Genomic DNA, 26,486 nt, shown 5'->3' on the forward strand with positions numbered 1-26,486 from the left:
GCCTTGTTTTTTTTTTGGCTATGCAGCCAATACAATTTTTCCTTATTTTGTATGGCATTGGAAATAAATTGATAACTTTGAATTCCTTGTGTACATTTGTGATCTATAAATTCTGTAGAATTAACAATTTCTGTCTGTAGAATTTTTTGGTACAGCATGTCAGTCAGTAGTGAATTTTTTTTCTTTTTTTTTTTTGGCCACCCCAATAAAATCACTGGGTCTTACCTGGCCACCCCTGGTAAAAAAGTTCTGGCTACGCCCCTGGTTACAGTCATAGTTACTACAATAATATTAGTCTATAGTAAACCACAATTCCGCCTAAAAACTTGGCAACTACAGTCATTGTTACTGCCATATTACAATAGCAAAACCATGGCTTACAAACTACCTTTTGTAAGAGGCTCCGTAGTTAAATGAATACAGATTGGTCTGACAGCGGTCGCTGCTTTGTCCACTGTTATAATATCGGGTAATCTTACAGCTCCCAAACAAACTGATTTAAAAAAAAAAAAAAAGACAATAAAAATAAATAAATCTATAACCTGTGACCATGAAAACATGGTCTCTGCTGCCACCTTTCGGTGGTTTGGTAAAATGCGCATTGAATGAGACTTTTGCGCTGCAGTTTTATTACCATTTAACCAATTTCAACGATTGATAGCCTAAACATATTGGTAAACTTGTAGGTAAAAGACCTCAGTGTAAAATGTAGGTACAGGCAAATATTATGTTATGAAGAACAACCATACATGGGGGCAGTTCAAGCGCTATCTATTGACATGTGAAACGAAAGCACAATCTTTAAAGCAGCTTACATGAATTGATGAACGATTCGCGCTCCTTCCTTGTTTAAAATAATCAACATAAGTATTCGCTGACCGTTTTACACCACAGTAGTGGAAGTAGAGTCCGACAAATCGATTTACCCTTCAAACCTGCAGCTCTCGCTCCGCCTGACTCGGTATTTTATTACGACACACGGAGTCCGGGTTAAAGACGAGCCTCGATACAAGCTGCCCAGTGCCCATGATGTCTGACTCAAATGCACAAGCGACCCCATCCATCCAGATATGCAGGTAAGAGACTCTTCTGTGACTCTAACCTTCATAAAGTATCAGTGAGAGAATCTCATGAATGAGGCGGCACTATAATTGGTAGCTTGCTACACAAATTGATTGAGATCCTTTTCAGAGATCATGAATGCATTTCACAAAAACAAGTTACACGAAGACGTGACCTTTTATTCCTGTTTGATTTCTGTTGTTTGTAAATGACTTGGATGCTGGTGCATTTTTGACACCGCTCATGCGTCGTGTGATGACCTCAATCAGTGATGTTGAGGTAGAGTACTGACTGGAAAACATTGCTATCTGGGTCATCACGGCAGTAATGTTATATATTATAGAGATACAATAGTTTTTGATTTTATACGTAAATAGAGTGGTATACGGCTTATTATGCTCTAGATAAGGGCCCACTTCCTGTCAATCTGAGAAATAAGAGTAAATAGAAAATGAAGTCGATATGGCCTTCGTTCGTGATATGTTCAAAGCAGAAATTTAATATTTAATGTATGTATCCACTGTTGTAGGATTAAACATTGAAAAAGCCTGTCCGCGGCGTTATTTTTTTTCCCGTATTCTGGCAGGTCCCGCCTCCTGCGTTCGGATTGGCTACTTAGAGCAAAAGCGGTCAGCGATTGGGCAGTTGAGAAGTCGTTCATATCGTCTTAGTAACTATTAGTGATGGGAAGATCGGATCATTTTACTGACTTGAATCTTTGAGTCTCGTTCAGCAAAATGAACGAATCTTTATTCAAGTCATTTCGTTCATTTAAGCAGAATTAAATTGTTACATTTTTAATAGCCAAATCCCCCCAACACGTCTACTTACGCAAACTTTAATTATAGTCCCAATAAGGAAAAATTGATAATGCAGCCAAGGACAAATTATGAGAAACAGAAATGATTAGTTCACCTCTGGAATCTTCTTGTCCATTTAATTCGTTCTTTGGTCACGTGACAGCCGTATGTGCATGGCGTATACACGTGACAAAAGAAAAAAACGACTGGGACCAGATGTCTCCAGAGGTGAATTAATCATTTGTTTCCTGTGTGAGCAGTGCATAGCGTCTACGGCTGTCACGTGACAAAAGAACCAACGACTCGGACCAAAATAGTGGAGAGGTGAATTAATCATTTCTGTTTCCTGTTCAGCGCCTATGCTGTTTTCACGTAACAAATGAACGGAGGTTGCGCAATGCACATGCACGGCCAACACAAAATGAACAAATCACTCTCTGAGACTACTCGTTCTTCTGAGTCACATAAAAGATTCGTTCAAAATGAACGACCCATCACTGGTAACCATAAACAGAGGGACGTCATATCGTATAAGTTGCAGAAAAACAAACAGCCACTAAGTTCGAAGTTCAGTGCGAATTTTAAAATGTTTAACATTAGACTAGACAGAACTATAACATGCATTTAAATAAGCTGTTTAAAGCTTTGTCGATTAATATTATAATGGGGACGCTGTGATATCGCAGCTGTTTTTTGTCCTATACAACTGAAAGACTCCATACAGCTCAATATACGATATGTCACTTCTTTTCTTTAAGTTAAGAATAGAAGTGGTTTAATGAAGTGAAATGATAGATGTGGGTGAAAAACAGACCAATATTTAAGTCCTTTTTTATTAGATTTACGGTAGAAAAAGGACTTAACCCTTGTGCGTGAATAAAAAGTTACTCGGAGGTCCTTTTAGAGAACAAACATGTCAGCATCAAAAAAAAAAAAAAAAAAACTGCCATTATATTATATATTAATATAATTTTCAACTTTCAGTGTTTTAATTTTTTTTAACCAACATCAGTCCTGATCATAACTACCAAATATTCATTCATTTTCAGGATTAACCTTTTAAATGCCAGATGTTTACATAATGCCACTGTTGTTTTTCACACACACACATTTCTCAATACACACATGCAAAACACACTCTGACATCCATTCCAACACTCCCACACAATTTTGAAAGCATGATATCATAGAATTCATAATTTTATGCTTTAATGGCACTTGGATCAAATATTGCAGTTTCAATGGGGACATTTTTGTCCTTAAGTTCCTGAGTGTAACTATTTTGTGTACACAGTGTATTATAGGAATTGAGGTTGAAATATCAAAATTCCTCCTAAAATACACACCTTTGGCAAAATGTATGCCGTTGGCATTAACACAGCCAGCCAAATGATCGAAAAAACCTAAATGCAAAAGACAAAAATGTTCCTAAAGTTTGCACAAAGGTTAAATATTTCTGTTTCTAGGAATATGGTAAGAAATAATTTAAATATTTTATATTTCTTTGCTTACAAAAATGTGAGAAATACACTGTCAAATATGAATTGAAAATGTTTTCCAACCTTGCTGCCTTTATAATAATGCATCTGACTCCATATATTAAATCAATTCGAGTTCTGCTTTAAATTGAATACATTTACCTTATAATATTTTCAGTTCTAAGGGTGGCTATGTGCTTACCGTTAATTGCTATGTGCTTATCTGATCGATTTATTTTCCACAGCATTGTCAGAAAAGTCTGAAATAATTGATTACAAAAATACATATTCTCTCATGGGAAGTGATAGCTACCTTTTTTTTTTCTTTCTTTTTTTTTCTTTTTTTTTTAAGATATTCTTATATTGGCAAAATGGCATACAGTGAAACCATAAATGTGGGAGGCAGGCAAAATTGGTTTGTCATAAGAAAAATCTCATTCATATCACTCATCATTGTTTCCAGTACATTTATTCGGCCAGTTACTATTAATAAAAATAAAAACACGTTGGTCACGTGACTGCATGCGATAAGCAGACGTGTGAGCGACTAGCTCTGCACACTTTGCTGGTTTTTAATTATTTTCATGTTTAATCTGGTGAGATTCGATACACCCAGTTACATATTTGCTCTTTGAGGTAAACATGGCAAAGAAGTCAAAATCCTCAGACTCTGGAGACATTAAAAGACACTTACATGCTCTAGCTGAAACCTCTGGTGGGACTGCGAGCCGGGGACTCGAGTTGGAAAGCACAACGGGAGAAGAAATGCAGCGTCAACTGTCCAACATCTCGGTGATGCTGACGAAGGTTGTTGCTGACTTGGAGGATCTCGCTGTAATATGTCGATCGATTACGGTGATGGAAACAAAATTCTCTGAATTGGTTTGAATTGGATTGATTACTTGGAGTCATCGGAAAGGGAATTATCCGCTAATCCGCCTGTGTCCAAAACAGACTTGGGAAGACATTTTGGAAAAGTTGGAAGATCTTGAAAATAGGAATCGAAGGAACAATGTATGAATTGTTGGAATTCCTGAGCATGAAGAGGACAGAGATATGGTGAAATTCCTGGATGAGCTCTTCCCGAGTCTGCTTGACATAACAGGCCATAAACTGGAAATCGAGTGAGCTCACAGAGTCCTGGCTTGGAGATCTGCTGAGGGAGACGGGTCACGATCAAGTCTGGCCAAATTTCTGAGATCATCCGATAAAGATCTTGTGTTGCGCCAGGCGAGGAGCAAAGGAAAGCTTTCTTGGAAGAATCACAATATTTTCTTGTTCCCGGACTTTGCGAATTCAACGAGAGAAACACGATCAGTTCAAGCAATGTAAGAAACTCTTACATCAACGGAAGATCGCTTTTGCACTGATGTTTCTGGCCAAACTGAGAATAGACACCAAGGACGGCCGCAAAGTATTTTTATGCCCCAAAAAAGCACTGTCCTTTTATAGAAACTATGGGTGAGTAAACCATTGCATGTTACTTATGTGAGTGGACCGACTCGCTGTACAAAACTCGACTGTCTAAGGAAGCTGGGTGCCATTTTTGTTTCTTTCTGCACTGGCTCTGCCTTGCGGCTGGAGTTTGTTTTTTGGAATGACACTTCCTTCAAGAAACTTTTGCATTGACGGAAGATCGCTTTTACACTGAAGTTCCCGGCCAGATTGGGAATGGACACTACAGATGACCGCAAAATATCCACATGTCTTTTTATAAAGCTGATGGATTGAGTAAGTCATGATGTTTTTTTTGTTTTTTTTTTTATGCGGCCTCCGGGTGAATTTGACTCTTGATCATCCGAGGAACCAGGATGTCTATTTTTTGTTTCTTTTTGTGCTAGTTCCACCTAGCGGCTGGAGTTTGTTTTGTGGAATAACACTGCTTCGGGACAGTTATGGATGAATCTGTTCGTTCTTTGTACTTATGCCTCCTGTTGGCTGGAGTTTGTTTTTGTGGAATATTTTCACGGGACATTGGAATGATTACATCATCTGCTGCACTCATAACAGCTGGCTCACTGAACACTTGAAACACTTGTTTGTCTGTCTGAGGAAACTTAATGGCTTTATATCAGCTGGGATTTGTTTTGTGGGGGAACACACCTTTTAAGACAGTTCTGTGAATGAATCTACACATTCTTTGTTTATTCTGCCTGTTGGCTGGGGTCTGTTTTACGAAGTATCTTCTGTTATGTACTTTTGCCTCACAAAATTTGTATAGAAGCACCGGACTTCAGCAATCCGATGGCAAAGTTGTCGCGGGGACTCTCGTATGTGTACATGGACCTTCTGAGTTTAGAGGGATTGACGCCAGTTGGCACTGTCGTGCGCGGGGTTAATGCGCACGTTTTGTTTTGTTCTGGGGGAAGTTCAGGGTTTGACTGTTGCATTGATGTTGAAATGTGGTGTTTGTAATCTTGTTTTTGACAATTTATTTTTTCTATTATATCAAATGTCAAATGTTAATAAGTTGGATATCTTTCTCCATGTGGAATGTGAATGGGTTGGGGCACCCCATAAAAAAGAAGGAAGGTTATTTATTTTCTTAAATGTAAGAAATATGATGTGTTTCTTGAAGTTTTTTAGTGCTGGCTCAAGAGCAGGGGGGTCATTATATTGATAAATAAACATCTACAATTCAAATGCCTCACAGACTAAAGATAAATCAGGAAGAGTCATTGTTGTTCTAGCAGAAATTCAGGGGCAAAGGTTGATTTTTTTTTTTTTTTTTTTTTTGGCTAGTATTTACGCACCTAACGCTGATGATCAGGGCTTTTTTATAGATCTTGAAGGGATGCACCCCTCATGACATAATATTGGGAGGAGACTTTAATCTTTTGATAGACTCAGTCCTTGATCATATTGAAGCAAAAGTGTGTAAGCCCACTAGAGCAACGGTGACACTTCACAGGATGTGTAAAAACCTTGGTCTTGCAGATGTTTGGTGACTTTTGAACCCATCTGGAAGAGACTATAATTTTTTTTTCCATCAGTCCATAAGATTTATTCTAGAATATATATATATTAGTGTGTGTGTGTATATTATAATATGTATGTTCCTCATTTCATCTGTTGTTGATTGCTCAATTGGAAACATTTTAGTCTTAGATCACACCCTGGTGAGTTTAGAGGTGTTGCCACATACGGAGAAAAATAAATCATACAACTGGCGCTTTAATGTATCCCTTTTGCAAAATCCTGATTTCCAACAAATGTTAAAGATTGAAATCAGTGTCTATATGGAGACCAACTGGACCTCAGTATCCTCTGTGGGCGTGGCTTGGAAGGCACTTAAGGCAGTTCTTAGGGGCAGGATCATACAGTATGCCTCATTCACCAAAAAAATCCAAAGCACGAGAACTAGTGGAGTTGGAAGGGAATATTAAAAGTGCCGAGGCAGAGCTGAAGCGCCGAATGTCGTCTAATGGCCTCAGAGAATTGACCCGTTTGAAATACAGATATAATACTATTTTGTTGCGGAAAATTGAGTTTTGGTTATTCAGGGCAAGACAGTCATATTTTGGTTCAGGGGACAAAGCAGGGAAGCTTTTGTCTAGATATACAAAGCAGAGAGAGCCTTTTTCTACCATTCCTTCAGTGAAATCTGCTGGTGGTGAAATTTTTACCTTTGGCCATTGATATTAATAATGCTTTTCAAAGAATTCTATCTTGATCTCTATAGTTCCACGTCTTTGTCTACTGATGATGATATTAGAACTCCCTAAATTGATGGCTGAGCAAAATTCTGAGATAACATTGGAGGAACTTGACGAGGTAATTAAGGCCTTACCTAGAGGCAAGGCTCTGGTGAATTTTTTTTAGGTCTTATGCTACAGAACTGGCTCCATTTTTGTTAGAAGTTTATTCGGAATCATTAAAGAATGAAAAGCTTCCGCCAACCATGACACAAGCCCGGGTCAGTCTGATTCTTAAAGACAAAGATCCAAGCGAGTGTAAGAGTTACCGTCCAATTTCCCTAATCCAGCTAGATGTAACAATTTTGGCTAACTGATTATGTAAAGTTATGACACCTCTTATACTTATAGATCAGGTGGGGTTTATTCGGGGTCGTAGCTCTTCTGATAACATTAGACATTTCATCAATATCATGTGGTCAGTGGTGAATGATCAGACTCTGGTCACTGCCATCTCACTTGACGCCGAAAAGGCTTTTGATATGGTAGAATGGGATTATCTTTTTTAAGATTTTGGAAATGTATGGGTTCGGGAGTACGTTTATTGGTTGGATCAAGTTACTTTATAGACACCCGGTAGCGGTGATACAAACAAATGGATTAATTTCAGATTATTTTACTCTGATTAGGGGCATCCGGCAAGGTTGCCATCTTTCCCCATTATTGTTCTGTCTTGCCCTGGAACCATTAGCAGCCGCAATAAGAAAGGAGGATAATTTTCCAGGGGTGGTGGCGGGAGGCGTGGTGCATAAGCTTCTGCTTTATGCAGATGATATTTTATTATTCGTCTCTGACCCTACTAAATCTATGCCTTGCCTCTACAGAATTATTAATTCCTTTTCCAAATTCTCAGGATACAAAGTCAACTGGTCTAAATCCGAAGCTTTCACTCTGACGGCGTTCTGTCCAGTAACGGCCTTCCAGCCAGACCCCTTCCAGTGGCCCAAACAGGGCATTAAGTATTTGGGTATTTTATTTGTCTGATTTAGTTAGTTAATTATGACCCTTTAATAAAAAGGATTTCGAGCGATTGTAGACAGGTGGGCTTCATTATATTTATCGATGATTGGGAAGGTTAATGTTATTAAAATAAACTGTATTCCAAAATTTAACTACCTGCTACAGTCTCTCCCGGAAGATGTCCCCCTCTCTTATTTCAAGCAATTTGAGAGCATAGTGAAGTCTTTTATTTGGAGTGGTAAACGCCCCAGATTACATTTTAGTAAGCTGCATAGGCCGATTGACAAAGGTGGGCTAGGCCTACCCATGATTTAATTTTATTATTATGCGTTCGGTCTCAGACATTTGGCTCATTGGTCACTTCCACCTGAAAGAGCCCCTCCCTGGTTCTGCATTGAACAAGAAGTTCTTGCCCCTATTTTGCCATTGCAAATGCTTTGTCAATCTAACCAGAGAAGTTAAATCACACCCCGCTATTTCACATTTGCACTCAGTATGGACAAAAGTGTCCAGAGTGTTTAATTCAGATATTTATCTAAATGTTGCCTCACCTATGGCTAAACCTCAAACTATGCATTAATAAGTGCCCTTTTTGTTGGTCAGAGTGGATTGCGAGGGGGGGGGTTAATACACTCAGTGATCTTTGAGAGTGATGTGATGAAATCCTTTGAAAATTTGGTTTAATATTTTGGGATCCCCAGATCTCAGATTTTTAGGTGTCTTTGTCGTGGCTTCTGCCACCTCTGTGAAACATCACTCTTGAAGGTTTTGATGCTAGAAGATAGACTTTATTATCAGAGATAAAAAAGCAGAGTTGTTTCCAGCACAACTCCCGCACAATGGGTTTGCCCCCGCTTAAATACATATGATCTACCAAGGAGTGGTTAATATATTCCATATGTGTCACTGGACACCTCTATGAAAAGGCCTTACCATATTTTCTTTAGTGTCAACAAAGAAGACTCAGTTTACCATATGTGAGGGGCCCCACATTTCTTTTCAAGACAGACCTCTACACAAACACACATGCTTGACCACTAGAAACAATTGTAGAATAAAATGGCTATATTAACATTTATTATACTTTAATTTATACTGAACTTTATAAAAATATTTTACATCTTCAGCTACGCCACTTGCTCTGTACTATTTTTGGGAATGGCATACACCCCCCTAAAGCAGCAGATACTCTAGGAGAGGTGATTTCTGGTCTTGGAAAAGGTCATGAGGCATCAGTGTATTACTCCCTGCTAATTCAGAGTCTGGGGGATGGCGTCTCAACCACTCTCAAGAGATTATGGGAGAAAGATTTAAACTTGGAATTGGAGGAGGGAGAATGGGCTAGGACTTAAAAAATAAAAAACATAAAAACTGCATCTAGAGATGCAAGGGTGTGCCTTATACAAGTCAAGATTTTACATCGGTTCTATTGGACTCCCTCTAAATTGTATAGGCTTGGTCTTAAAGACACACCCACCTGCTGGCGATGCCAATCAGAGGATGGAGGTATAACCCATGTCTTTTGGGGGTGTGTTGAAATACAAACGTTTTGATTAGCAGAGTCTGGTGTGCGACGTGTTAGGCATTCAGGTATCATTCTGTCCCAGACTATGTATCTTGGGTGATGGGGTCAGTCATTGATATTGAAAGTAGACACATAAAGAGTTGAGTCTTAACCAGTGTCATGATTGCCAGGCAGATGATTTTGAGGGGCTGGAGGTTGGCTGGAGCGCCCTCTTTTCAGGAGTGGTGCTCGGAGATGGGAAGGGTGGCGGCCTTTGAGGAAGTTACATTCAGAGGAATGAGGAGGTATAAAGTGTTCGTGGAGAAATGGGGCGGGTATTTGTCATTTGTGGATGTGTGATTACTGTTGTTGTGTTTATCTGTTTATTTTATTTTATTTTTTTGTGTGTGTGTGTCTGTCATTTGGGACCACTGTTATGTTGTTGGGCTTAGAGCGGGATTGGGAGGGGTAATAGTTGGGGTTAAGTTTTATTCTATGTATATATGTTTTGTCTTACGAGTTACTTGTATGTGAATCAATAAAAATTGTTAATCCAAAAAAAAAAAAAGAGAAACAAACAGTGTTTCTGCTCTCAGAAGGGCAAAGTGTCAGAAGGTAGATAAGAACCACCCAGTCAGAAAAAAATTCTGTATAATTTACAGTAAAAAATCCTAAACTTGATATTAACCTTCTGAAACTGTAAAAATCTGCTTTTTACTTTATAAGGTATTGTTAATAACCGTAAAAATGACAGAAGAGCACATAATAACATGAAGTTCACCAATAGTGGCTCTTCCAGGAGCAATGACCAATAAACATGTAGAGATAGCGCTCAGTGTCACTCACACAAACACTGGCAGTACTTTATTTTGATGGTCCACCTACAGATATTCAGCTGACTATAAGTGACTTAATTGTGACCTATATGTATAATTAAGTAATTCCATTTCTTTGCTTAACTGCTTGTTTTCTTATTTCACCTTTTAGTTACCCAAAGGTTTTCTGGAAATGCTCTACTTGACTGTTTGTTGCATATGAATTTCCTATCAGTACAGAGTCACTTTACTTTAAGGTAGTATCAACTGTTCATATGTAGTTAGCTAGGGACCATCAAAATAAAGTGAAGATCTAAGGAATACGGTTAGCTGACTGCTACATGTCTCCTTTTTTAAAACAGACTATCAACAGATGGTAAATACCAATACTGATAATAACACACAGGAATAGCAGCACTACATTGCAACCAGCACATAGACTGTATGTAAAAGAAATATAAATGTACAGAAGTCATTGTTTTGTCCAACAATTTTAATGAACTGATGTTCTCAACAATAACATACTGTAAGTAGATTGTTAAAAAAGAGATATATATACAGGCTACTGAAAGTCTACTGAATGCTTACTAGCTATAGCAAGTCAGTTGATAAGTCACTTATAATCAGTTGAATATCTGTAGGGGACCATCAAAATAAAGTGTTACCCAAATGGTAAACACCATCAGGGTAACACATGTGAAATTTAAATAATGCAGTAAACATAATCCTGAACTAAACTACATCAAATATAAAACAGAACACCCCAATGTATGTAACTGATATTTACTGTAATTTTAACAATTTACTGTAAAAAGTACATGTACTCTCTTGTTAAACAATGTACATTTTTACCATTATACAGGAAAATCATACTTTTTACATCTAAAGTGTAATTTTACACTTATTTTAAAAACTACTGTATTGTCTTAAAATATCTAATATTTTTTTACTGTATATTTTACAATTAATACTCTAATCAATTAGCTTTTTTTACTGTAGCATTTTAACAGTCTTTTACTGTTAAAACTACAGACATTTTTTACAGTGACTATTCAGTGCCTTTATACATTTTACATTTGCACATATACAGTGAAATTCTTCTTTTTCACATATCCCAGCTAGGCTGGGGTCAGAGTGCAGGGTCAGCCATGATACGGTGCCCCTGGAGCAGATAGGGTCAAGGGCCTTGCTCAAGGGCCCAACAGTGGCATCTTGGCAGTGCTGGGGCTTGAACCCCTGACCTTCTGATCAGTAACCCAGAGCCTTAACCGCTGAGCTACCACTGCCCCCTCAAAATATCATTGAGCCAATCTGGGGAGATCTCAAACGTGCAGTTCATGCAAGACGACCAAAGACTTTGCATGACCTGGAGGCAGTTTGCCAAGACGAATGGGTAGCTATACCACCTGCAAGAATTTGGGGCCTCATAGACAACTATTACAAAAGACTGCACGCTGTCATTGATGCTAAAGGGGGCAATACACAGTATTAAGATCTAAGGGTATGCAGACTTTTGAACGGGTCATTTCATTTTTTTCTTTGTTGCCATGTTTCGTTTAATAATTGTGCCATTCTGTTATAACCTACAGTTGAATATGAATCCCATAAGAAATAAAAGAAATGTGTTTTGCCTGCTCACACATGTTTTCTTTAAAAATGGTACATATATTACCAATTCTCCAAGGGTATGCAAACTTTTGAGCACAGCTGTATAGAAACGGAAATCCACCTTATGTTTTATTAAATGAATTTTCAAATGCCAGTGATTACAATGTGATTGGTCCACTTTTCCAGTGCTGAGAATGGCATCATGTGACAACGCCGTTCATGAGCTCCTTGAGCAGCGGTCTGGGCAATAATTTACAGCAACCTACATAACTACACGGACAATTTTAAATATATATTTAATTGTAAAATACATGGTCAAGAGTTAAAATAGAATAATTATTATTTACATCCATTGTACCCGACCAATTAGAGACAACGTCAGGACCTCTAAGCCCCACGTGTTTATTATTTGTTCCGGTGTAATAATTATTTCCCCTCTACCTGTTAATTCTGTTTCTTTGAAATACAACTAGGTAGGCACAAGTGCAGTTTAAAAAAAAAATATTTTAGACTCTAAAAGGTTTTCTAACTAGCAATTGTTATGTACTGTAGGAAACCACAAGCAATATTTGAACATCCATTCCCTTTATTTAAAAATCGCATTTCCTGATGCTTCGTAGGTGAAAGAAAGCTCTTTTTTATTTTTTTTCTTTATTTTTGTAGTTGCCATAAATCTAGATGTAAATCTAAATCTAGGGAACCATATGAGAACATTTCTGTAGTTCCTGACCTGTAAACAGAAATTAATCTTTTAGTACTGGTGTGCTATGTGTACCAAACTTTGATATTATACTCCTATATTTACTACAACTGGACCCTTTTCACATATTCGGGTTTGGAATGAGGAAGTAGCAGGGTTAACCTGTATTGCGGTGAATGGGAGACCAGAGCAAATATAATTTTTTGCTTGCCCGTTTACTCCAACAGCAAAATAAAAAAAAAAATCCACTATTGTACTTTCACAGCTAATAGAGAGCGGTGGAATACAGCAGTCAGAACAGAGAAAGATGCCACATTTTCTGTCACTCCTTCAGCTCTATTAGAAGCCTCATCGCAGCTGTGGTAACTTGTTTTTTTTATTTATTTTTTTTAAATTTATTTTAACTAATTGTAGGGTAATATAATACAAAGTGTAATACTATAAATTTACACTAAATAAAAAAAAAATGCAAATATACAGTAGCAAGAAAAAGTATGTGAAACTTTGGAATAACCTGCATTTATATATAACTTTGTCTTAAAATATGGTTTGAACTTTACTGTAAGTTATGAACAAACACAATCTGTTTTAACTAATAACACAAATTATTGTTTTGTTCTTGTACATATTGAATGCATCATTCAAGCATTCACAGTGTAGGTTGGAAAAAGTATGTGAACACCCAGGCTAATGACGTCAACAAAAGCTAATTAGAGTCAGGAGTTGGCAAACCTGGGATCCAATTAATGAAATGAAGTGTGGGTTAGAGCTACTTTGACTTATAAAAAGAACTCAAACATTTTGAGTTTGCTATTCATAAGAAGCATCTGCTGATGTGGACCATGCCTTGCAAAAAAAAGAGATCTCAGAAGACTTACGATTAAGAATGGTTACTTTGCATAAAGCTTGAAAGGGTTAGAAAGTTATCTTAAAGAGCTTTGATATTCATCTGTCCACAGTAAGACAAATTGTCTATAAGTGGAGATGATTTAGTACTGTGGCTACTCTCACTAGAAGTGGCCATCCAGCCAAGATGCCTCAAAGGGCACACCGCAGAATGCTCATTGAGATTAAAAAGAACCCTAGATTGATAGCTAAAGACTTGAAGGAATCATTGGAACGTGTTAACATCTCTGTTCATGAGTCTATTATACAGAAAACATTAAACAGGCAAGGTGTCCATGGCAGAACACTATGAAGGAAGCCGCTGCTTTCCAACAAAAAAAAATGCTGTGTGCCTGAAGTTTGCCAAAGACCATCTTGACATTTCACAACGCTTCTGGGAAAATGTTTTGTGGACTGATGAAACTAAGGTTGAATTGTTTTGGGGAGCTCGCAGCACTATGTATTGCATAAAAAGGGCACCGCATAATAACATGAAAACATCATCCCAGTGGTGAAGTACAGTGAAGGGAGCATCATGATTTGAGGCTGCTTTGCTGCTTCGGGGACTGGACTGCTTGATGTCATCAAGGACAAATTGATTTGCCAAGTTTATGAAGATATCCTACAGGATAATGTCAGGGTGGCTGTGTGCCAACTGAAGCTCAGTAGACATTTGTTGATGCAGCTGGACAATGATCCTAAACATCAAAGTAAATCCATTACAGAATGTCTTCAAAAAAGAAAATCCACTTTTTGGAGTGGCCCAGTCAGAGCCCAAACCTTAACCCAGTATAGATGCTGTGGAATGACCTCAAGAGAGTCGTTCACACCAGACATCCTAAGAATATGGCTGAGCTGAAACAGTTTTGTAAGAAAGAAGGGTCCAAAATTCCTTCTTAACGTTGTGCAGGTCAATCCACAGCTACCGGAAACACTTGGTTGAGGTTATTGCTGCCAACGGAGGATCGACCAGTTATTAAATCCAAGGGTTCACTTACTTTTTCCACAGCACTGTGAATGTTTAATGGAATGTGTTCAATAAAGGCATGAAAGATTATTATTGTTTGTTTGTTTGTTGTTAGCTCAAGCACATTGTGTTTATCTATAGTTGTGACTTTGATTATGATGAGATCACATTTTATGGCCAATTACTGCAGAAATACAGCTAATTCCAAAGGGTTAAAAATTTGCCACAGTATTTATTTTTATATATTTGTTTTTAGATTTATGCTGCTAAATAAGGTGGAGATGGTCCAATAAAGTAGTTTTGAAATGTACTAGTATTTAAACCTGTGTAAATTTGTACTATCAATAAACTACAAAGAGTGCTGTTGTTACAACCTACTCCACAGAAAACAGTTTTGAGCATGAATTTGTGGTAGGCTAATACATTTTTGTTTTTATATGGAGGTGAAAAGCTTGTGTGAATTATAATATTAAACAATAGATCCTTCTGATTCAGATAATTCCGGTTCATTTAACATTCAAACATGTTTGCAAATCAAATGATAAATGGTGACATTTTAATTTCTTACCTCACAGTACCTTTTGTCCTGTAAATACTTTTGTATTACACAGAGTCTGACAATTTATACTGTCACCCCAGGAGGGAGGGGGTCATGTATGATTGTGATTTCATCCCTGTAGCTTTGTAATTGGTTAAACTGATGGCGTTACAACTCACCCATCTCCCCAGTCTACCCTATTATAAGGCCTACAAAATAAGAAGTCTTGATCGTTTAAAGTATTTAGTGATTTTATATGGTTCAGTATTCCATCTTCCTTCATTATACTCATCATCAGATCACAAAGAACACACAGCCAAGTGTAAGCACACACATTGTGTTACATACTATTGTTGCACAGATACCACATTTACTCAGAGGTAACCAAGTTTACCTAGCAGTAAGGTTGGATCACTTATTATGTGGTTGGGTCCATTTTGCTGGGGCTCAGCAAATTGGGTCACATTATTACTACATTTGGTTGCAAAAAAAGGGACTATGCTAAATTTTATTGAGACTGGCATTTTGGTCAAACGCCTTCAATTTTACCGGTATGTTTTCAGGTAAGATCTGTGCTGTTGTGCTTTTTGTGTTTTCAAATGCAATCCAAAGTATCAGTGATATTAAAAAGCCTTTTTAGCATGTATAATTAAAAGAAGCAACAGCACGTCACCAAAAATTTATGTTTGATACAGTTTTCTTAATTTGTTGTTACAATAATATTTTTTAAAACCCTATAACTTATAAATATCCAAAAGAGCAAAGTCCTGTGTGCAGTATTTACTGCACCTTGATAAAGTTTGTATTATTATTATTATTATTATTATTATTTGGAAATTTAAGTGTTTTTGAGGTTAATGAATGGGGAAGGAGAGAGAGAGAGCTTGTTTTTCCTGTTAATGATGCAGACTTTCTGGCAACAATTTATCTCGCCTGATGCACATCTATATGTGCCATCAGAAATATTCAAACAGCATTTTTGTTTCTGAACAGTATCTGTTGTTATGATGTTGAAAGGAATGAACACTTTAAATACTGCAATAAGCTGTAGGAGACATTGAGTTCAGTTGTATATTCAATTTTCAAGGAGTTCTTTGACTACATTTCACACACCTGTTGTGTTAACAGGTGAATATCATGAAACCTGTCAAGAACACGTCTGGGTCATATTTTACCCCAAGTGTTGTTGGATATTATCACATCATTAGTACTTTTCTGTTTCCATGCACCTTGTTTAATGGTGAGGTTGTACCAGACTTATTACCATATTAATACATATTAATATATAATTCATATTTTACCGGAAAATAAAATAAAATAAAAAAATAGCCTATTTTAAGACCATTAGGATATTTTTTTTTTTTTTTTGCATACCCCCCATTTATATTATTGTTAATGCAAAAAAAAAATAAATCTAATTTCCCTTGTCAATAATGATAGATTATTTAAATTTATTTAAACAGATGATTTCGTATATCATGGTAGTATTTGTTGTACTAAATGTATTTATGATGGATGAAATAAAAAAATCAATTAATTTTGTACTGTAATAAAGAAATAAATTCTGTATTACATTAATGAGAATCACCATTGAGAATATTGGAGGAAATGTGCTTAATTATCATGAAAATAATGTCACAATTGAAAAACATTCTTCTAACAGTTTAAAAAAAAAAAAAAAAAAAAATCCTATAACTCCACTCTATGCCATTACAACCTCTGTGAGCTTTCTTACATTTTAATAAAGGTGGGAGGAGTCTGAGCCACTGAAATGCACCACATCAGTGGTGAGGAAGTTGATGCTGTAATAACTGAAAGTATATAGTTATGAAGGATATGACTGAATGGCTTTTTTGTTGATGTATTAATTGTTCTGTGAGGAAGCATCCTGCTCAAGAACTTCTCAAGACTGTCGTCAAACTTTTCAGAAGTCATGACTAATCTTTATGAGCTTAGCAGGTAGAGTCACTCACATCATACTCTTCAATGGGTCAGCACTTTCAGTTTGTTTGCTTTGTATATTATACTGTTTTGCATGGATTTTAAGTGTATGTTCAACAAAACATGTCAACTAATAAGTGTCAAAACTTTACACTTTGCACTTTTTTGATTCATGAACGTTTAAATGACAGTAGTGATATGATTTAATGTCTGTTAATTCGACTGTTAAAGATGACTGGGCAGAATTTCAACCCAAACGGGTTAGGGAGGTAATCGTTCTGAGTTGTGGTGTGAACTTGAATGTTTTTGCTTTTATTCATAATATACTACAACCAGTGAACTTCAAGGATGTTAGTTTCTTTCTTATAGCTCAACTGATAGAGCACGGCTATAGCAATGCTAAGTCATGGCTTTGATTCCCAGGGAGGACACATACTGATCAAAGGAATATGGATGTTTCTTCAATGTTGGGAACTTTCATGTCCCAGGGTTTGATTTTTATTACAACAAACAGATTTAACCATTGTTCTTTTTGTTAAATAAGGGTCTCATTAAAACTTAAATGGAAAGTTTTCTACAGGCCTTCATCATTTATTTTTGGTACTTTTGTATGGACAGATTTGTTTTAGCCATGTCCCAGACCCAGACTTTCCATATAAAACTATGAAAATCCATTATAAAAATACAAATTATTACATGTTTGTAACTATTATAATCTAAACACAAAGTGAAATAAACATCAAACATTTCAAAATTTGTTGTGATGGTGGTGGAAAAGGCCAATAACCGATTAATCGGCTGATAGTTTTTTAAAACCGATTTATAGAATGATCAAAGATTTCTTAGTATTTCCTTACTATGACAGGCACAGACATTGAGACTACAAGAGTCCTAAATGAATAAAATCACAAAAGCAGTTTATTGTGCAACCAAAATTCCAATAATAATAATAATATTAAATATATATAAAATTTCCCCAGATGAGGTTTATTGAGGATTAAAATAATAATAATAATAAAAAAAAAGGAGTAAAAATAAAACCATTGTCAACTATCTGCATTTATTTTTCCCTATAACCGATAGTTCAAAAAAGCAACTATCGGCACAATTAATCAGAAATACCGATATATCTGTCCACCTCTGATATATTTATATACAGTAAATATACATATATACACTACCGGTCAAAAGTTTTGAAACACTCATTCTTTATTATAATTTTTTTCTTCACATTTTAGAATAATAGTAAAGTCATTAAAACTTTGGAATAACATAAATGGAACTATGGAAATTATGTTGTGACTAAACAAAATCCAAAATAAATCAAAACTGTGTTATATTTTAGCATCTTCAAAGTAGTCACCCTTTGCCTAGAATTTGCAGACATGTACTCTTGACATTTTCTCAACCAACTTCTTGGGGTATCACCCTGGGATGATTTTTAAACAGTATTGAAGGAGTTCCCATCTATGTTGGGCACTTATTGGCTGCTTTTCTTTATTATTTGGTCCAAGTCATCAATTTCAAAAACTTTTATTTTTATTTTTATTTTTTTATTACATTTTAGTTTTATAATGAAATAAATTAATATGGTGGCACAATTATATTTTTGTCTACAAAACTAATTTCAAACATTTAAGCATATGCCTTCAGATCAAAAGATTTTTAAGATCATGAGAAACATTTCAGTCAAGTGTTTCAAAAGTTTTGACCGGTAGTGTATATATATCAAATATCAAAAGTAACAGTCAGTATCTGGTGTGGCTACCAGCTTCATTAAGTACTGCAGTGCATCTCCTCCTCATGGACTACACCAGGTTTGCCAGTTCTTGCTGTGTGATGTTTCCCCACTCTTCCACCAAGGCACTTGAAAGTTCCCAGACGTTTCTGGGGGGATGGCCCTAGCCCTCACCCTCTGATCCAACAGGTCCCAGACGTGCTCAATGGATTGAGATCCGGGCTCATCGCTGGCCATGACAGAACACTGACATTCCTGTCTTGCAGGAAATCACGCACAGAACGAGCAGTATGGCTGGAGGCATTGTCATGTCAGGATGAGCACATCGACATAACCTGAAAGGCTGCTCAGCAAGCAAGAAGCCACTGCTCCAAAACTGCTATAAAAAAGGCAGACTACAGTTTGCAAGTGCACATAGGGACAAAGATCTTACTTTTTGGAGAAATTTCCTCTGGTCTGATGAAACAAAAATTGAATTTTTTGGCCATAATGTCCATCGTTATGTTTGGAGGAAAAAGGGTGAGGCTTGCAAGCCGAAGAACACCATCCCAACCATGAAGCATGGGCGTGGCAGCATCATGCTGTGGGGTGCTTTGCTGCAGGAGGGACTGGTACACTTCACTAAATAGATGGCATCATGAGGAAGGAAAATTATGTGGATATATTGAAGCAACATCTCAAGACATCAGCCATGAAGTTAAAGCTTGGTCACAAATGGGTCTTCCAAATGGACAATGACCCCAAGCATACCTCCAAAGTTGTGGCAAAATGGCTTAAGAACAACAAAGTCAAGGTATTGGAGTGGCCATCACAAAGCCCTGACCTCAATCTGATAGAAAACTTGTGGGCAGAAATGAAAATGTCTGTGCGAGCAAGGAGGCCTACAAACCTGACTCAGTTACACCAGTTCTGTCTGGAGGAATGCCAAAATTCCAGAAACTTATTGTGAGAAGCTTAAGGAAGTCTACTCAAAATGTTTGACCCAAGTTAAACAATTTAAAGGCAATGCTACCAAATACTAACAAAGTGTATGTAAACTTCTGACCCACTGGGAATGTGATGAAAGAAACAAAAGTTGAAATAAATCATTCTCTCTACTATTATTCTGACATTTCACATTCCTAAAATAGTGACTAAGACAGGGAATTTTTCTACAATTAAATGTCAGGAATTGTGAAAAACTTCACAAGTTTATATGTACTTGGCTAAGGTGTATGTAAACATCTGACTTCAACTGTATATATATGTATATATATATATATATATATATATATATATATATATATATATATATATATATATATATATATATACTGCCAGCAAAACGTTTGGAATAATGTACAGGTTTTGCTGTTTCGGAAGGAAATTGGTACTTTAATTCACCAAAGTGGCATTCAGCTGATCACAAAGTATAGTCAGGACATTACTGATGTAAAAAACAAGTTGAAACAAGTTTGAAAAAAGTAATTTTTGATCAAATCTAGACAGGCCCCATTTCCAGCAGCCATCACTCCAACACCTTATCCTTGAGTAATCATGCTAAATTGATGATTACCTATGGCACTTGGCCTGATGTCTCATGCCTGCAGCCAAACCACAGCAGTGCTGATGTAGGGCCATATCGCACTCTTGCTCATGTGATATTGCTTAAAAAAATAAATAAATAAATAAAATAAAATAATATATATATATATATATATATATATATATATATATATATATACAGGTGCATCTCAATAAATTAGAATGTCATGGAAAAGTTCATTTATTTCAGTAATTCAACTCAAATTGTGAAACTCGTGTATTAAATAAATTCAATGCACACAGACTGAAGTAGTTGAAGTCTTTGGTTCTTTTAATTGTGATGATTTTGGCTCACATTTAACAGAAACCCACCAATTCACTATCTCAAAAAATTAGAATACATCATAAGACCAATAAAAAAAACATTTTTAGTGAATTGTTGGCCTTCTGGAAAGTATGTTCATTTACTGTATATGTACTCAGTACTTGGTAGGGGCTCCTTTTGCTTTAATTACTGCCTCAATTCGGCGTGGCATGGAGGTGATCAGTTTGTGGCACTGCTGAGGTGGTATGGAAGCCCAGGTTTCTTTGACAGTGGCCTTCAGCTCATCTGCATTTTTTGGTCTCTTGTTTCTCATTTTCCTCTTGACAATACCCCATAGATTCTCTATGGGGTTCAGGTCTGGTGAGTTTGCTGGCCAGTCAAGCACACCAACACCATGGTCATTTAACCAACTTTTGGTGCTTTTGGCAGTGTGGGCAGGTGCCAAATCCTGCTGGAAAATGAAATCAGCATCTTTAAAAAGCTGGTCAGCAGAAGGAAGCATGAAGTGCTCCAAAATTTCTTGGTAAATGGGTGCAGTGACTTTGGTTTTCAAAAAACACAATGACCCAACACCAGCAGATGACATTGCACCCCAAATCATCACAGACTGTGGAATCTTAACACTGGACTTCAAGCAACTTGGGCTATGAGCTTCTCCACCCTTCCTCCAGACTCTAGGACCTTGGTTTCCAAATGAAATACAAAACTTGCTCTCATCTGAAAAGAGGACTTTGGAACACTGGGCAACAGTCCAGTTCTTCTTCTCCTTAGCCCAGGTAAGACGCCTCTGACGTTGTCTGTGGTTCAGGAGTGGCTTAACAAGAGGAATACGACAACTGCAGCCAAATTCCTTGACATGTCTGTGTGTGGTGGCTCTTGATGCCTTGACCCCAGCCTCAGTCCATTCCTTGTGAAGTTCACCCGAATTCTTGAATCGATTTTGCTTGACAATCATAAGGCTGCGGTTCTCTCGGTTGGTTGTGCATCTTTTTCTTCCACACTTTTTCCTTCCACTCAACTTTCTGTTAACATGCTTGGATACAGCACTCTGTGAACAGCCAGCTTATTTGGCAATGAATGTTTGTGGCTTACCCTCCTTGTGAAGGGTGTCAATGATTGTCTTCTGGACAACTGTCAGATCAGCAGTCTTCCCCATGATTGTGTAGCCTAGTGAACCAAACTGAGAGACCATTTTGAAGGCTCAGGAAACCTTTGCAGGTGTTTTGAGTTGATTAGCTGATTGGCATGTCACCATATTCTAATTTTTTGAGATAGTGAATTGGTGGGTTTTTGTTAAATGTGAACCAAAATCATCACAATTAAAAGAACAAAAGACTTAAACTACTTCAGTCTGTGTGCATTGAATTTATTTAATACACGAGTTTCACAATTTGAGTTGAATTACTGAAATAAATGAACTTTTCCACGACATTCTAATTTATTGAGATGCACCTGTATATATATATATATATATTAAAGAAGTTAGTGTACTTGTTTGCCAAGTCAACAAAAGTGTCAGTGAAGAGCATGCTTAAGATGAATTATGAGACAAGTGGTATTTGAAGAAAACAAAGTACAAAGGTAAATATCACTTGTAAGCAGGCTATTTTTATTGGGCCTCATTTCCAATCAAGCTGCAATTCTGTCAAATTATGCAAAACTGTGAAAATATGATTTAATTGTGTGTATTTAGGATACATAAAATGTGAGCAACTGTAGGAAATTAGCCTTAGCAACACAAAGGAGTCGGCCATTTTATCTAAAAATATAATCATACATCCTTATTAAACCTAGAGATGATATGTGAAGGTTGTATTTTATGCTCTTTCAGGATCATGCGTCCTGATGATGCCAACATTGTTGGTAATGTTCATGGTGGCACTATCTTGAAGATGATTGAGGAAGCAGGATGCATCATTGGAACACGCCACTGCAACACTCAACGTGGGGTGAGTTCCTCTTCCTGCTGCCTGGAAGTCTTACAGACACCAGTTTTTACACGATTGAGTAAAAGCTGTTTTAAGGAACAGTGTTGAATATGAAGCTTTGATTGTTGATTTTCATGCAGCCAATAAATTAATCACCATCTTTTTTATTTCTGTCTATCAGATGTGTTTTTCTGGATCAGATGTGGATGATGTAACTATGAAAAACATTCTGACTGGATGAATTTCACAAAACCTGTCAAGTGAACATGTGTGGGTCAAATTTCAACCCAAAATCTAAATAAATACGAAATTGTATTTTGCTTAAAGAAAGTCCATTTTTAGGACATTTATGATTATTTTTGTTGCATTAAGCAAATTAAACACACTTTTTCTGACAATTATCATTACTATAATGCAATAAAAATCTAATTTTAATTGCTGTAATGCAAATAAAATAGTATTTACTGTACATAGTATAAATGATTTATACATTTACATTTACGCATTTGGCAGACGCTTTTATCCAAAGCGAATTACAGTGCCCTTATTACAGGGACAATCCCCCTGGAGCAACCTGGAGTTAAGGGCCTTGCTCAAGGACACAATGGTGATGGCTGTGGGGATTGAACTGGCAACCTTCTGGTTACCAGTTCAGTGCTTTATTCCACTACGCCATCACCACTCCCATTATACATAGTGGCAGTATTTTTTGTACTGCCTGTAATTTATTTTGATTTAAATAATTATAATAAAATAATAATAATAATAATAATAATAATAATACAGTAACAGATTTCCTCCTTTTGATTCAGGGGTAAAATGTGACCTGGGCAGGTTTTCGTAAGGTTCATCCTATTACATTTTTGCATTATTTATCTTTCAGGAAAGAGTTCATTGTTGGTGTATCACACTTCAGTCATAATTGTTATGCTCATTCAGCTCTGCAAATCGAAAAAAAAGCTAAGGTGAAAATAGTCTGTACTAAAACAAGGGAAATCTGTACATAATGGATCTATTTCGGCTGGGGATGTCACAACACTTGCAATACACATTTTAAAACATGCACACAGAAGATCTACAAGCTTAAATTATGTTTACACACTAATGTTTTCCAGAATAACAGTTGTCAAAAAGAAAAAGACTGACAGCCTGTCCCTGATTCAGGCCTGCTGAAAAATGGTGCTTGACTTATGTAACCTGTAGAGGGCATTACAAAGTCATAAACTGAGTTTACACACATTACAAATTATACATACAGCATTTATGGCAGAGTCTTTTTATAGACTGTTATAACTGAGTTGTAGCGTCCTAGTCTAAAGCGTAAAGTCAAATTTATTGACTTAATTTCATATACATCTGCACAAACATAAACATTTATTTTGGTGAACAGGATCGCTGCGTAGCTGCTCTGGCCCGGGTGGAGCGCACTGACTTCCTGTATCCGATGTTCATTGGTGAAGTGGCCCATGTCAGTGCTGAGATTACCTACACCTCCAAACACTCTGTGGAGGTGCAGGTGAATGTCCTTTCTGAGAACATAGTCACAGGTTAGTGAGCATGTAGCTGTTATTGACACGATTATGATGGAATTATTTAAGAATGTTTAATTGAGACATTCAGGCCCAAAACATACTCTGCGCAAGTACGTGAATTCAGACGCTTCTAGCTAGGCAATCCTTGCATTCTGAAATGTGTCAAGAACAAAGTTCATAACGCAATACAGTGGAGATAACCGTAAACGTTCTTCTTCAATGGTTAGTTTTCTCTTTCAGGTAAACTAATGGCAGAGCAACAGTTTTGATGAGTATCTTGCCTGCAACTTTGTAAAGTTAGTTAAATGTTGACATGTTTATAGCTAGCTAGCTGAATAACACATCTGGTTTGATGGCACAGAACTTTGACAGTAACTTTATTGCCCCCTTGAGTACTGAAATTTGTAACCTCCACAGTATTGCAAGAAAACATTTCAAGTATGTACAGTGCATAACTGGCTAAGCATTCACATCTGCATTTGCGTACTTGCATAGATTGTGTTTCTGGCACAGCCTGACGCAGCAACACTGACTCAACCAATGGTGTGAATTTGAGACAGGCCTATCTGTTTGTTCGATCAACACCTGAAGGGGGGAGTATTCACGGAAGCTGCTTGTTAACAATGTTTATTTTTGCATTAGAACACATCAGTCAAGATCTTAAAGTAAAAATGAAATAAAAAAATGTTCATAGGCTAATTCATTTTTAACGATTACTTATTTAAAACATTTAAAGACAGACCAGCCGTGAGCTCTGAGGTTGTTAATCAATGGTATATGCTTCTGTTGAAGCCATCAGTCTGTTATTTCATCTTAATAAAAAAAAAAAAAAAGTTCAAAGGAATATTCTGGGTTCAATACAAGTTAAGCTCAATTGACAGCATTTGTGGCATAATATTGATTACCACAAAAATTTCTTTTGACTCGTCCCTCCTTTCCTTTAAAAAAAAAAAAAAAAGCAAAACTCTGTGCTGCAGTGAGGCAGTTACAATGGAACTGAATAGGGCCAATTTCTGAATGTTAAAATACTCACTGTTTCAAAAGTATACTGTAGCTACAAGATATAAACAATATGTGTGTAAACATGATTTTAGTATAATAAAATCACTTACTAACCTTTTCTGTGTAAAGTTATAGCAAATTTTACAACTTCATTGCCATGACGATGTAATGTCAGCAAATCCTAAAATGATAATTTAAACAAATTTACAGCTCAAATAATACATGAGTTTTAACAGAAAAATAAATGGAAATGCTTTTATAAAATTATAAGCTCCACATTTCTCCCTTTAAACCCTCCAACAATTGGCCCCATTCACTTCCATTGTAAGTGCCTCACTGAAACCTCGATTTTTGCTTTTTGTTTTTTTAAGAAAAGGAGGGACGAGTTGAAATTCATTTTGTGGTAATCAACATTATGCCTCAAATGCTGTCAATTGAACTTAACTTGTGTTGAACCCAAAATATTCCTTTAATAGCAGAATTCCTGGTGAACAACAACACTACCCATGATCCTGAAGAGAAAGATCCACTAATCAGAGAATCGTGGCCGACGAAGTGCGGCAAAAGAGCTCTGCAGCGACTGAACACTTTCATGATGCACTGTGATTGGCATAAACATGTCGATCTTCCTACACTCTCAATTGACTTACTGAATATATTTGTAAATATGTGAATATTTTCCAATAAAAAATTTCTATCGTTTATAATTTGATTATGTCATTAACAGTGCTTCATGGCATTTTAGTTCATTTCCTCATTAAAGAGTACACAGTCTTGTACCTTTGCCTTTTTGTCCGATTTTCAAATACTTGTATTTCTTCAAATCAAAGTTTGTATCGTTGTCATTCAACTCAGAGCTGGTTGGTTTGGTTTATGGCTTACAACTCTTCTATGAAGGATTTTATGTAATTCCAATAGAAGAAATGAATGGGAAAATTATTTCCAGAACCCAGATGGCTGAAAAAGTGAGCAAGCACTGTTTTGCTCTATTTTGGTTTGGTGCCGCTAGTAGAGAAGAAATTACACATTTAACCATTAAAGAAGTGTTGGGTGGACAAAATTAACTGTGAAATCAACTTTCATATATTTAGATTCATGGTTAGCAAGTATAGCATTGAATCAAAGCAAAAATCTTTTTGATTTTTATAGCAAAAATCAAAAGTGGTTAGATTTTTTATTTGAAGTAGGTATTCCACTCTGTATCTCACTGGACAACAAGTGAAACAAGTTCTCACTGAAACAAGTGTGTCTAAAAATTAGACACAAAAAGCAGGGAGTGTATTGTTTTTATGTTCTTCGTCATAGATGAACCAGATTTGTCAAAGGATGGGATGAGCCATCAGCCTGCATGAATAATTGAGATTCCATTGAAGCTGATTAAAATAGGTGTTGATTGATGTATTGTGTACATGCATTTTTCTGGGTTAAAGGTCAGCTTTTATGACTTTAGGTGCTCATTTCTTTGCCAAAGTTCAATGTGGTTT

At 36.6% G+C, this 26,486-nt stretch overlaps 1 protein-coding gene across 4 annotated transcripts in view; it reads left to right on the plus strand.

The window, feature by feature from the left end:
* The first annotated feature begins 809 nt into the window (after positions 1–809).
* LOC127415186 (cytosolic acyl coenzyme A thioester hydrolase-like) overlaps positions 810–26,486 on the plus strand; it is a 153,010-nt gene continuing 127,333 nt past the window's right edge. Inside the window, exons 1-4 of one of the 4 annotated variants that reach the window (XM_051653819.1) lie at positions 810–1,076; positions 22,372–22,489; positions 22,650–22,679; positions 23,859–24,015. In XM_051653819.1, coding sequence (XP_051509779.1) covers positions 1,027–1,076; positions 22,372–22,489; positions 22,650–22,679; positions 23,859–24,015 — 355 coding nt within the window. In that variant the 5' untranslated portion in view covers positions 810–1,026. Of the gene's footprint in view, positions 1,077–16,784; positions 16,972–22,371; positions 22,490–22,649; positions 22,680–23,858; positions 24,016–26,486 lie in introns of those variants that run through there. The other 3 variants (XM_051653820.1, XM_051653821.1, XM_051653822.1) reach the window with 3 other exon arrangements.

Source organism: Myxocyprinus asiaticus, chromosome 24, assembly GCF_019703515.2.
Source record: "Myxocyprinus asiaticus isolate MX2 ecotype Aquarium Trade chromosome 24, UBuf_Myxa_2, whole genome shotgun sequence".
Lineage (NCBI taxonomy): Eukaryota > Metazoa > Chordata > Actinopteri > Cypriniformes > Catostomidae > Myxocyprinus > Myxocyprinus asiaticus.